The following is a 14,123-nucleotide window of genomic DNA, read 5'->3' as shown; positions in this document are numbered from 1 at the left end:
AAACCTTGAGCCCTGGAAATGCAAGTATTTTAAATGCTGTGTGCTGTGGAGCAGATGTTAGAGCTTTTCCTCAGTGTCCCCCCTGTCTCTGTGTTAGCTTCAGGATGCTAACTTTAGCTGCAGTTAGCCTGTTGTTTTAGCCTGTAATGTTACGGTAAACAAGCTTTGCTGTTCTCTAAACATTATGCACTCGGAGCTCGTGGCGCCGCTCTCAGTGACGTGGAAGAGCGGGCAATATCAGCGGTGCTCATTTACATATGAAGGCCACGCCCACTAAATCAGAGCGTTCTGAACAGAGGGGCTATGAGAGCCTGGAAACAATGCTGCTGTGCTTAATTTATTGGCTTTTTGGACCAAAACATGTTACTACCATTTCATGAAGACATCAATGATCCACATTAAACTGCAGAAAAGGAGCAGAATATGGGACCCTTTAAGTTTACTGTAATAAAAAGGTCGTTCTTTCCTCTTTCTTTAAAGACAAGTTCAAGATGAGTGTTTTTTATTTTTTAATAATGAATTTTCAAACTACAGGAAAACATAAAAGCTATTTAGTGTTACTAAAACAACAAATGAAATAAAGTTATTCTTGTTGTTTATAAATGTAAACTTTCCTCCCTGTGTTTCTGTGTTGCTCTGAACCTGTACTATCACAGCACACCTGCAGTTAGTTCTGAGTTTGTTGGGAGTCGTTGCCCCACAAACGCTCCTGAGCGTCATGACTGATTAGCAGCTGATGCAGAAACACTAGTTTGCACAGGTGCACCTGCTGGAGCTGCAAAAATAAGTGGCCCATTTAGTCATGCAAAGATCAATTACTGCAACCAGCACAGAGGGCTGCTTGCTTCCCCATAACACACCACATCTCAGGTGTACTTCCTGTAAACAGGCCTGTGATGGAGAAAACAAAGAAAAACATGGACAAGTTTGTTTATCCTCTTTAATTTGAATCACAGTGTTACAAAACCAGGTCTAGAGGCGTGTGGCCTACATGCAATTTGTTGTTAGAACCCAAATTTGTCAGTTTCCATGACAATGGATAAATCCTACGACATTTACCTGAGTTAAATATAAGTTTGGCACCAAAATCAGTTCGGCAGCTCCAGCCCTCAGCACGGAGGACGATGAGGCTGACTGATATTTGGGGAAGCATTTTGGTAACTCACCTCCTTTGAAGCATTTAAAATAACCAAGTAGAGTTTAATACAGACCACCTTAAAAAGCCTTAAAAATAACCTCACAAAAAATGAGTTGGTACCAATTCTACATCAAACTTTTCTTCAGAGAAAAACAGATCTACAAATAACTTTTAACAGGACCAGGCCTGAATCTTTCATCTTTTCATCTGTACAAACAATCAGCGAGATTAACACCGATGATGGTAAAACAGGACGTTTGCACTCCTACACTCTTTGAGTTATGAAAAAAAAAGCTTAGATTTCCACCTGTAAGAGGCAGAAAAACCAAACTGTGTCCTCTCACAGCCGGAGGAAGCTGAGTTTTAACATCCAGAGCGCTGTAAGAGCTCTGAGCACTTTGTTTTCATGAGGCAGGAAGATGATTTGCTTGGTCTGGAGCATATTTAAGAACTGGAGCAGCGAAAAAAGCTTCTTGACAAGCTCCCTAAAAAAGTCCAGGACTTTTGTACTCGCAGTGTTTCTTTCTGTGTGGTGGGTGCACAACGCCTCTCCACCCCACTCAGGTTGTTTTTGTCGGTGTTGGCTGCCAGCTCAGGCTTTCTCCACAGAGTCTCTAGTGTTTCTGTTTGCCATGTCTCTTCTCTGTGATCGCTGCTGTCCTACACTGACAGGCCACAGGCAACAGTTGTACAGGAGTTTGCTTATTTTCTGAGACGGAAAGTCCTTTTCTGCTGTTGTTTACAAAACTGGTGTTACATTTAAAAAGGGATCAGAAATACTTCATGTGAAAGAGCACATCTTGAAAATCTTGGCAGATCCACTCCTCTACTATCTATTTTTTAGTTTCTATTGCATGTGACGTCTGGACCAATCAAATCAGGCCATCTTATGATCACACAGGTGTGTTTTTCCAGTGCAGATTTTGAACTTCCCTCCTTGAACAGATTGCAAATGTTGGTTTTTGAGCTTATTTTCATTTTCAAGTTAATTTCTCTCATATCCTAAATGTCTTCATGTCTTTTCGTCATTTCATTATATAACACTTGTTATGAGTGATCTGCTCTGATGGGTGAATGAAGGAATCTGGGTCGCCCCTCATGGTGACCTCGTGTCAGAAAATAGCCCCCTTAACTGCCCTCCTGGATTCCCCAGTAGAATATAAAGCATTACATGCTGCCGTCTCTGGTGCTCTTCCAGGGAAAAGCATAAAAAGTGCCCTCTGGATTTCCTTACAGTAGATAAAATGTAAAAAAAAAAATTGCCCCTTTGTGCCTTATTATTTGGTTAATATTAAAAGATTCAATTTTAAATGAGCAATGACCTTCAGCAGCCTGTGTATGCTCCTGGTGGAGATAGTTCTTAAGATTGGCTCTGAGTGATGCAGAATAAAAATAATCGATAACTCCCCTGAAGTGTGTTTAAGTTTGCATAACAAGCCTGTTTCCAATTGGATGTTTCTGTTGAACAAAGAGAGGAAAAGTCAAAGAGTAAAAAGTTCTGAAGTAGCACAGACTCCTAAAATCTCAGCGTGTTTGTGTTGTGCTTCATCCTATCTGTGACCACAACATGACATAACCGTGAAGTAAGAGGAGTGTGTTTCTGAAAGCTGATCAGATGCAGAGGCTCGTCCTCAGAGTCTGCATGTATGGCCCACTTAATTGTGCTGCAGTGAGGCAAACTTTAAATAACTCGCAGAGTTCGAGCAATCCACTGGACCCTCTCTGTCCCCATAGCACACTGCACATCCCCATCTGGTCCATCATCTCAGAACTGAACGCATAACCCATTTACAGGCCTGACATCACAGTCACAGTGTGGTAACAGTATCACAGCATGGTCGAAACTCAACAGCACACAAGAGCACACAAACACACATACAACACCTGTTTTTTTCAGGTCTGAAAAGCTGAATATAAAGGTTTTTTCTTTTAAATACTGTTGGAGTAAAGCAAAAATTTTTGCTCAAAAATTATAAAATCTATTTGTTAAAGGTCCCATATTCTGCAAAAATCACTTTATTAAGTCTTTTGGTGAAACTTGTGGGTCTTTGGCTTTCCTCCCAGCCCACAAAATGTGATATTTAATGACCAAACCTGTACTTAGCAGTGCTTGTGAATGTAAAATCCTGACCTAAAACGAGCTGTTTGGATTTTGGGGATTTGCCGACGTCAGTGATTCCCTTTTTTGACCAATCAGGAGCAAGTCTGACTTGATTGGTCCACCGGAGCAGATACCCCCGAACCACCTCCCCGCCCACTCCACTCCCCGCTGCTGTTCAGAATGCAAACACGAAGAGCTGCTTTGTTTTTGGCTGTAAACAGTCACATAGTTCCATGCACAAGTTCCCATCTCAGAAGAAGACAAGACTAAGTGGCTAGAGTTCATTTATCAAGGAAATGTACCAGCTACACTCAGTAAAACTGTGCATGTGTGTGCTAGTCACTTCACGGCCGACTGCTTTTCCAACTTTGGACAGTACAACAGAAGGCTGGAGAATAGACTGGTCCTGAATCCAGGCGCATTACCAATCATCCACCAACAAACCTCAGACCCTGGAAATGTGAGTATTTTAAATGCTGTGTGTTGTGGAGCAAATGTAAGAGCTTTTCCTCAGTGTCCCCCCTGTCTCTGTGTTAGCTTCGGGATGCTAGTTTTAGTTGGGGTTTGCCTGTTGTTTTAGCCTGTAATGTTACTGTAAATGAGCTTCGCTGTTTTCTAAACATTGTGCACTCGGGGCTTGTGGCGCTGCTCTCAGTGACGCAGAAGAGCTGGGCGGTATTAGTGGTGGCTCTGCGTGTTTTTGAGGACACTCCAGCTCAGTGGGCAGTTTATTATGTTTTAACAGCCAAGCGGGTTGTTATATGTGTTTTGCCAACCAGGGACTTAAGGGGGGCATGTATAGATCTACACACTTGTTGTCTTACTGTCTAGGAAACCAGAGCAAACAGCACGAAGTCTGACATAGGTCAGATATTTTTTCCCTTTTATAATCAGAAAACTGACACTCAGACGTCCATGGCTTGGCTTCTTTGGAGGCCAACATGTTGCGGCGTGACACACACCTTCCATCCATCCATGTCAGAGCCGTCTGATGGCCTCTCCTGAATCTGGGTCAGACACGTATTGGAAAACACTGATCTGGTTTCTGTCTTTGAAACAAACACAAAGAATTTGAAGAACTTGTTGGGAAGATTGCCCAGATGACCCTGGATGGTCCTCTTTGTGCAGTCCACGTTTATTATCACTTTCTGTTTATTTACTCTAAATAACAACATACTTTTATTATAATGTAATTTCTTATTCCTTTAAATTCAAATAAAGCTCCTTAATTTTTTTTTTTTTTTTACCTCTTTGGTCAAATTGATGTCTCTTAAATCCTCTCCAATCTTGATCTGTATGTGCGTAAACTTAGTTTTCAGACAGAAAAAATGATCCTGTTTCTTTCAATGATCAATAAATCACGAATGATGAATATCAACAAAGTTTGTCCTCACCATGCTATTACTTGCGTTGTGGTTAAAGTCATTAAATTTTACACTAAGAGAATTTCTTTATCCTAATATGCTTGTATGTTTTTGTGGGTCATTAAGAGACTGGGTCACTGCTCATTTCACTCTGGTTTGAAGCCAGTGAAAAACTCCCCACAGGAGCTTTAAAAAAATTTAAAGAGATATAAAAACCTCAGAGGAGAAACATCTTAACCTTCAGGAGAGAAATCAAGAGTATTACTCTGTCTCTGGAGTTCACGTCCGTCCTAATCAGACTGTCTGGTTCCTTCAGCTCGAGCATGCTGACCAGCCCTGCATGGAGCAACACATGGCAGGGGAGAAGCATGTAGTCTCCAAATGCCAAGTTTCTACAGTGACACGATGAGAGGGAGGGGGAGGACGAGAGCTGAGCAGTGAGCAATAGTTCACTGGATGTGGGATACGGAGTGGGATCTGCAGCAGAAAGAGATCAGATAGCAGATCTACTCAGAAAGTGTGAGACTGTCAGCTGCACATGACTCTAAAATAAGCTTTGAGGAATTGATTTTTTGATTGGAGAGGACCCTGAGGGCCACGTGAGCTCTACACACATTTAATTTGGATTGCTGTGATCAAGTCGTTGAGCTATTTTAGGGGTCAAAATTATGCTTTCAGTGCTTTGCTGAAGTCCTTTTCCAATCCTTGACTGTTTCTGATCAGCTGGATTTCAACTGAGCTGTAACTTTGGAGGACTCAACAGGACAGGAGGAGGGATTTCCTAAAAAACTCAGAGGTATGGACATGATGGTTCACAGTGGCTGTTTACTTTTCTGCCTTGGGAGAGTAGAGTGGTTTTATCCGTAACAAAGGAGAAGAATTAAAGGAAGCCTGAGGAGGAAGATGCAGTAGCTTGGATAAAATCTAGAAGATCTTGAAGAAAACAGAAGTTAAACTTCACATTTGTCGGAGCTCCTTGCATGAAAGGTACGTGATTTTTTTTATTCAAGGTGAGAAACATAAATAAAATCAAGGAGAAAAAACTCCTTCTTGGACCTAGAGTTTTGGAGAATTTATATGATACGAGACCAGTTTTCATTCTTTAGAAGACAAACAGACCAGTCTGTACCCTCAGAGAGGCTTCTCTGAGAGCTGAGGAGCTGTCGCACAGAAAATCAGATATTAATATCTTTGGACACTCAACAGTCTGCTTCCTAGCAACTAGACCTTTGAGGAACAGCAATTATGGTACAAAACACTCACATACAATTGCATGTATGACAGGGGGAAAAATGACATCGTAATTACTATCGTCATCCAAGAATCTGAGCCTCAAAATTAGAAAATATCTCAACTCTACTCAGAATAAAAAGTGTGTAGACAGACATTAGCTACTTTATAAACAAGCTTCTGTTTGGCTTCCTGCAGGATATGTGGGTTATATATTTGTGCTTAAGGAAAACAACTTGAGCAGGTTTTAGCAAATCTTAAATAAAGATGAGATCTTAGTCGCTATATATCTAAAATATCATATTTTTTTCTTTTGGCCCAGTTGGGTCTTTGAACGAATTATGAAAAAAATAAAAATAAAAAATAAAAATAAATAAATAAATAAATAAATAATAATAATAATAATAATAATAATAATAATAATAATTATTATTATTATTATTATTATTATTATTATTCAGAAAAAAATAAATTAAAATAAAAACATAATAATAATAATAATAATAATAATAATAATAATAATAATAATAATAATAATAATAATAATAATAATCATAATAATAAATCCTCCTGATACCTAATAGTCCCATATCTACCTGGATAATAATTGTATTTGGTCACCTTGGCCTGATCTGTAGCTGACATGTTGCCCCCCTCTGTCCCTGGAGTCTGCGGTGATGGTGAAGCAGCGTCGTGTTTTATGACTTTGAATGAGCAAAGTTCCACCAGAGTCAGTGAGATAATCCTGTAAAATAAGACGTGAAGTAGTTAGACATCAATGAAACAACATCCAGCTGAAATAAATACCCTGCAGTGTTGAATGTTCAGGGAATTAAATATCATCAAAGCCCCCTTGAGGAGCTTTTAGCTGCTTATATTACTTGAAAAAGCAAACCATACCGTCAGGGGGGATGACTGATTATATCCATGCATTTATTTATAATATGTGTTAGAGCCATCAGCTGGTCGGTGTCAGGAAACGCGATGAACAGCCTGCTGCAGAAACAGACATTTTCCACAGCAGAGTGATATATGTCACAGGTACAGACAATTATAGACAGCAGGAGGAGGCGGAGGAGATCCTTCATCAGGTACATGAAAAGGTCAACATTAGCATAAAAGAGGAGAGAGGAACATAGGGGGCGCTATAACTGATACAAGAGCTTCATGTTTTGCTGATGCAGGGTTTGGTGCATGTGTTTGTTATTCCCTGGTCTCCTTCCAGGGCCCAAACACTGACAGGCTTGTTAGGGTAATTGGTGACTGCAGGTATGAGTTGTTTGTCTCTATATGTATACGCTGTTATTAACTGATGACACATCTAAGGTCAATCCTCCCACTCCTTTAAAAGCAGATAGATTTATTTATTCTGAGTGAGATTAACAGACCAGATAATAAGATCCATGAATCCTACACGTTTCAGTGATACCCTGATTTTTCCTCCAGGGCTACCTGGAGAGAAAGCACCAATTCCAACTATGTCGGCAGGAGTTGGTGCTTTCTCTCCAGGTACCCTAAGTGATCACCAGATCTCCATCCGAATTTCAGATCCAGAACAATCTTTGTATCGGCTGTATCACTAAACAGCATTTTAACACTGCAGCAGACTTATTTCCTGCGTTACAAGGGGGAAAGAACCAGGCAGGATCACCCATAAAACTACAATCTACTGTACGCTGATGACATCACTCCTCTTAATCCCACAGAGCAAAGACAGAAAAAAAAAAACTTTCTGAACAGAATTCTGCACAATTAGCATTAACCAAGAGCAACTAAGTGTCTCCTAGGGTTGCAAGATTTGGGGAACTTTAAAGTTGGGAACTTTCCATGGGATTTTTTGGGAAGTAATGGAAATTCAATGGAAATTATATTAACTGCATAAACATGTCTAAATAGCAAACATTTTGGTTTGTTGTAAGTAGTAATGCATGCAAACGTGTCTTGTGCAATATATTTAAATTACATTATAAAAGAATTTTCCCTACACTGACAACAATGGAATTCTTATCAAGTGTTTCTGTTTACATTCAGTATAAAATGTCTTTTTAGACTCAAAACAAGCCAAATTCACCTGACTAGTCCAGAAATGTCTTGTTTCAAGTTGTTTAATGACAAAAATGAGGTCAAAAATGCTCGGAACAAGTGAAAAAAAAATCTGCCATTGGCACAAAAGAAAAGTCACTTGAGTTTAGACATTATTCTGGTTTCAAGCAAAATTTGTAGTACATTGTTCTTGTTCCATTGGCAGATTTTTGTTTTACTTGTTTCAAGTAACTCAGACCTTATTTTAGTCTTAAAACAACTTGAAACAAGACATTTTCCTGGACAAGTCAGGTGAATTTAGCTTGTTTTAAGTCTAAAAAGCTATTTTTTTTACTGAAAATGAGACAAAAACACTGATAAGATTTCAGTTTTTTGCTGTGTAAATGAGTCTAACTCAGATGTAAAATGCTGGATCAAACGTGCTTGGAATTTTTTGTATATGTGTTTCATAGTGCACAGTTGAATTTGCATTACATCATATTGTTTCAACTAAGAAAACTGGCACAATTTCTGAGCCAACATTTCCAGGAATTACCTTTTGACCAAAAAACCTTTCTGTATCTCAGTCGTCTCCTCAGCAGTGCCAGTCCCCTGCCTTTCTTTCTGAGCTGGTATTATTTTCCGGTTCAGCCTCTCTGGGGAGCCACACAGCCTCATCTCAGCCCTCCAGTGACTCTAATAGTTGTGCCAGCTGGAGGAAACAGAAGATACGTCATGTAAAATGGCAGGGCATTGGATTAGCTGGCTATTTCTGTACCTTGTTGATCGGAGAAAATGTATTGTTTTAACTCAAGAAAAAACTACCGGGACAACAGAGGGAAGGAGGAAGAACAAATGGTGTTTAACCAGCAGACTTTAAAGCAATGTCAGCTTCAGGTTTAACTCACACCTTTCCAGGTTGTGTCCAATATGCAGTTTAAGTTGAACTGAACCATGATCATTGCCGTGATTTGATGATGTTTTCTTTCTCTTCCTTTCAGGACACTTCTGAGCCTCTCTTCTTAATTCCCTCTGACGCTGATCTTGAACTGGACGGATCTGTTAAGTTTCCCATGAGCCTGGTCAGCTTTGCGTGAGCCGGGCTGTTTGAGGCCCCGTGGCGGTGCCCCTCCAAGGCATGAGTGTGGGAAGGGCCCACCACCACAGCTTCCTGTCCTGTGAAGAAGAAGGCCTGAGGCTCAGCACCATGCCTGCCGTGGGCAGCTTCGGCAATGGGAAGATTCACACCAGACGCAAATACCACAGCCGGTTTGTCGCCAAGACCGGCCAATGCAACGTTCACTTCGCCAACATGGACGAGAAGTCGCAGCGGTATATTTCGGACATTTTCACCACATGTGTGGACATCCGCTGGCGATACATGTTCCTCATGTTCAGCCTGGCGTTTGTAGTTTCCTGGCTCACCTTTGGCCTGGCATTCTGGGTAATTGGACTCCTTCACGGTGACATGGACCATATAGGTGATGAGAATTTCACCCCGTGTGTCACGCAGGTCAACACGTTTGTGGCAGCTTTTCTGTTCTCCATCGAGACGCAGACGACCATTGGGTACGGAGCTCGCTGTGTGACGGAGGAATGCCCGGCTGCTGTCTTCATGGTGGTGTTTCAGTCCATCATGGGCTGCATCATCGACGCCTTCATGATTGGCGCAATCATGGCCAAGATGGCGAGACCCAAAAAGCGTGCAGAGACTCTTCTATTCAGCCACAATGCAGTCATCGCTTTACGAGACGGGAAACTGTGCCTCATGTTCAGGGTCGCTAATCTGAGGAAGAGCCATATCGTTGAGGCTCATGTGCGAGCTCAGCTGGTCAAACCTCGTTTCACAGAGGAAGGCGAGTACATCCCCCTGGATCAGATCGACATGAACGTAGGTTACGACAAAGGCACTGACCGCCTGTTCCTGGTCGCGCCGCTCACTGTCATACATGAGATCGACGAAGAGAGCCCGCTGTTTGGCATCAGTAAGCAAGATCTAGAAACATCTGACTTTGAAATAGTTATCATTCTTGAAGGGTTAGTGGAGGCCACGGCTATGACGACGCAGGCTCGCAGCTCGTATCTGCCTTCAGAGATTCTGTGGGGTCATCGCTTCGAGCCCGTCATCTTCGAGGAGAAGAGCCAGTACAGAATAGATTACGCTTACTTTCACAAAACTTTCGAGGTGCCGTCCACGCCCAGGTGCAGCGCCAAAGACATGGAGGAGAGGAAATTCCCAACGTCTGGTGCCAACTCCTTCTGCTACGAGAACGAGCTGGCCTTCATCAGCAGGGATGAGGAGGATGAGGATGAAGAGAAAGACAGGAAGGGTTCATCGGATTCATCGAATGAGCAGGCAACTTCTGGTCGTGATAACATGTCCTCCCCAAAAGAGTCAGAGATCTAACCTTTAGTTTTCATTTGTGTTTCTTTTTGGATGCAGTGGAGCATCATGGGACGTTCCCTATGACTGTCATTTTTCTGACATGAGGACCCCACCAACGACATTTCTGCCAAAGGTAGAGAAACTGATTCTGTTGTACATTAGTCCAATAATGATCTGCTTATCAAGGTGGCACAAGAGAGATAACCAGGACATCTCTGTTCGCCGCTGCTCCTACGTGAGTCAGATGTGTTCTCAGGTTAGAGGAGACACATGATCCCTCCAGTGAGCTCAGGGTCTATCCCCAGACGTGCTCAGGAGGATCTTGATCGAATGCCCGTACCACCTCAAGTGACTTCTTTCAGCATGAAGGAGCCAGGGTTGAACTTTTCTCAGCAGGTTGATGTTTGTGCGTGTCCCTGAGATGGTTACAGAGCTTTATCACAGAGAACGGACATGTTTCTAACTTCAGGTGGTGGTAGTCATAACGTGCATGACCATAGCATAGTTTTATATGGATGTTTTCGGAAGTGTTTTAGTGAGAATGTCTGTAGGTGCTGTTCACAGTCCTGAAGTTTAACCTTTAAACCTGAGTGTGGAGTGAAGTTTTGACAACTTAAACAGGGGGAATTAAAAACAAAAAGGAATTTTGATGACTTTTGGGTACAACTGGACTTTAATTATTATATATTGTATGATTTTACTGGAGGACTTTGTTAGTTGTATGCACTGTTTCTGTTGGGGCTGCATGTAACAGCAGGACACAGAAGAAAAGGTCGAGGTACTCTGTCATCAAGGTCCATCAGTGCAACGTCAGGAAACACGTCTTTAAATTTCACCTGTCTTTCATTTTCAGAACATTTTGACCTTGGTGTGTGTGTCTCTTTTACAGCAGTTAACCAGAAACTTTTTGTCTTTGGCACTTCTCTGGATTCATTGTTACTCCTTCTCTATATTCTCCCATTGAATCAAATGGAGATAACTTAAAGGTGCTGTGAGGACTATTCAGAACACTGTAGTGTTTTGACAGGATGGAGTCTTTGTTTCCCATGAGCATCATCACCAACTGTTGTATCAATCAATCAATCAATCAATCAATCAATCAGTCTGTAATCGTTCTGAATAGCGCCAAATCATAACAAACATCTCAGAAAACTTTCCAAAAACATTAACAGGTCTAGACCAAAGGGCAACATCCAGTCAGTAAAAATAAAGGTCATGCTGAAGTGCTAAAGTTGCTGTTCATTGAGAATCCGCTTGAGGCTGGCTGCAGAAAGACCAGAAGTCACGTACACACCCAGCCATAAAAACAGACTTTTGCAGCATTAATAAGTATTTTTACAGCCTGGTTCATAAAACAGAGGAGGCTGTGTTGTAAAGTTCTGTATTTGTTTTAAAGCATAGAACGGTGAGCAAATCCTTCTTTTTTAACTCTGCTTTTCTTTGTTCGAGACAAATTTCTACATGATGCAAAGCAATGAGGTAATGTGTTAATTCAAGATCACTTATAAAGTCCTCACAGGGCCTTTAAGTGACTGAAGATTAAGTTTGATTTCCACATGACTCACTAAACATTACATCTCTGGTTTCAGGCAGTAGTACTCGAAGCAGGTTAATCAGTAGGAGCAGCCAAAGCTCTCCGGCCTCTATTAGCTCATTATTCTAACATTAGCAGAATGAATGGGTCACAGAGACTCTCTACAGCTCAGTTTGAATGTTTCAAACAGACTGTTGTTCTTACATAAGCATTTTGACACGTCATGCTCTGTGACTCCTTTATGATCACATGTACAGCTGCAAATATTAACTCATTTCAGACCTCAAAGAAACCATGGTTACCTGCACTTTAAATTAGCTTTAAAGAATAACAGAGTATTAAAAGTGATGTTGACTTTCTTTGCTTTCTTTTTTTTTTTTTTTTTTTTTTTACCCTGGTTTCTTCCCTTTTTAACAGGATGGGTACAGGAAGATATCAGGTCAGACTGTGTTCCTGGGTTTCTTTGTCCCAAGAGAGGTGAATTATTTTCTCCCCCCATTTCTCCTAACAAAAGCTCCATGTGGGTTAACTTACACAGCAGACTGCAATTTCAGCAGAGTCCAACACATTAGTGTTTCTATCTTGCTGACTTGTGCTGAAAATATCAGAATTGGGTTACTCTAGAAAATAAATCCACATCCCTCGGCGTTTTTTTTATTTACCCTGAGCTGGGCCAAGTATCTTCAGCATGTTTAGAAACATGTAATGTGTACATTTATCTGGACATTATTGTAAATATTTTTATTTTGTTTTAGGCTTTATGGGTTTTACAGTCAAATAGAAGCTACTGATGAATTATTGAAGATATAACTGTTAATCATCAGTTTCTTGAGCAAAGGAGGAACATTTTCTTGGAGTTGAATAAATCTCCACTCACCTCTTCATGTCTTCCACTAAATGCAGTTCAAGTGATCCTGACTCTGAGTTGCACCAGGTTTCTCCCCATGGGATTTTTTGTTGTTGTACAGAAAACAATAATTCATTGAATCGATTAACAAAAATACTCTCCTGTTTATTACCAAATAAAATTAATCCTCACAAATCTGTTTTCTTCTCCCCTGCACTGTAAAAAAAAAGGTAAAAGCACTGGCAGCAAAGTTTCCAGACAAATACTGTTAAATTACAGCCAACTCAATCTACAGTAACTTCCTGTGAAAATACTTTTTTTCACATGTACAATAAAAAAAAATTGAAATGCATAAAAACAAACTCTTTACGTAAAACTCAATATAAATGACTGCAGATTTACAGTATGAATATGAAATTTTAGAGTAAAATACTATTAAACATTTTTCCCCTAAATTATTACAGTCAAATGCCTTCAATAAAGTGACATTGCAAAGAGTTCTGCAGAAAAGTATCGTTATTTTACAGCAAAATACTTTTTGTTATGATGGTGTTTTGTAACCGTGAGTGAGGAGGGCACACAGAGGATATAAGACTCTGCTAAACATTTAAGTATTGTACTGGGGGAACATGCTGCCTGTGCAACACTGCATGGACCAATATAGCAAAGACAATCAACACATCTAGTTTATCAGAATCAAAACAGGACGTAAAAATCACTGGGTACAGGGTCTGCACAATGGAGCACAGACAGGCAGCCAGTCTGGCCCGTGGGTCACGGACAGCTGGTTCACGATGCGGAGCACAAACAAGTAATGCCCCCTGTATAACAGGGTCTCCTGTCCACAGTGTTTCCTCCTCACTCATGGTTACAAGCTCTGTCACAATGAAAAATATATTTTGCAGTGAAATAAAAAGAAAAAAGTAAAATTTAGGACAAAAACTGATGGAAGACAAAATGACCAGTAATGCATGAGAGGAAAGTGTTTTTAGGAGAAGGGCTGTGTGTTCTGTTTGAAGGTTTTTTGTTTTATTAAAATTTGTCTCTGATAAAAAAAACAAAAAAAAAAAAAAAAAAAAAAACTTATTTCTGTATTTTTACTTTTAAAGTTTTTGTATATAGTTCTGTGTTACAGTGTTTGACTGTAATTTTACGATATTTGTCTGGAAACTTTGTTGCCAGTGCTTTTACCGTTTTTTTCTACAGATTTTGATTTTTTACAGTGAAGTCCTGTATTTCTTTAATTAGTGAATTGCAACCATGAGTGAGGAGGGTACAGGGTTCAGCTGGCAGAATACCTAAAAAAAAACCATCAAGGATGTCATTTTACAGATAATTTCTGTAATTTTTCAGTTTTGTATAATGTTTTTGAAAAACTAAAAAAAAATGCTTTAAAAATTAAAGGTTGATAACCAAAATTTTTGACTATGTAAAATTACTGAAAATATCTGTAAATCTATTATCATTTTGTTGTTTTATAAGAAAACAGGAAAAATCTGTT

At 40.2% G+C, this 14,123-nt stretch overlaps 1 protein-coding gene across 1 annotated transcript; it reads left to right on the top strand.

The window, feature by feature from the left end:
- The first annotated feature begins 5,072 nt into the window (after nucleotides 1-5,072).
- kcnj12b (potassium inwardly rectifying channel subfamily J member 12b) lies at nucleotides 5,073-13,611 on the top strand. Its single transcript, XM_074697282.1, has 2 exons — nucleotides 5,073-5,590; nucleotides 8,857-13,611. The coding sequence occupies exon 2, from the start codon at nucleotides 8,994-8,996 to the stop codon at nucleotides 10,260-10,262; it is 1,269 nt and encodes a 422-aa protein (XP_074553383.1). The 5' UTR covers nucleotides 5,073-5,590; nucleotides 8,857-8,993; the 3' UTR covers nucleotides 10,263-13,611.
- Nucleotides 13,612-14,123: the final 512 nt, after the last annotated feature.

This window comes from Halichoeres trimaculatus, unplaced genomic scaffold (genome assembly GCF_033239565.1).
Source record: "Halichoeres trimaculatus isolate MK-OKI-2021-1 unplaced genomic scaffold, fHalTri1.1 fHalTri1_scaffold_20, whole genome shotgun sequence".
Lineage (NCBI taxonomy): Eukaryota > Metazoa > Chordata > Actinopteri > Labriformes > Labridae > Halichoeres > Halichoeres trimaculatus.
Note: the sequence above shows the minus strand (reverse complement) of the source record. Positions and strands in the feature narration are given on the sequence as shown.

Excerpts from the sequence above, each read along its gene's own strand:
- kcnj12b (XM_074697282.1), top strand. The coding sequence starts at position 8,994 with ATGAGTGTGGGAAGGGCCCACCACCACAGCTTCCTGTCCTGTGAAGAA.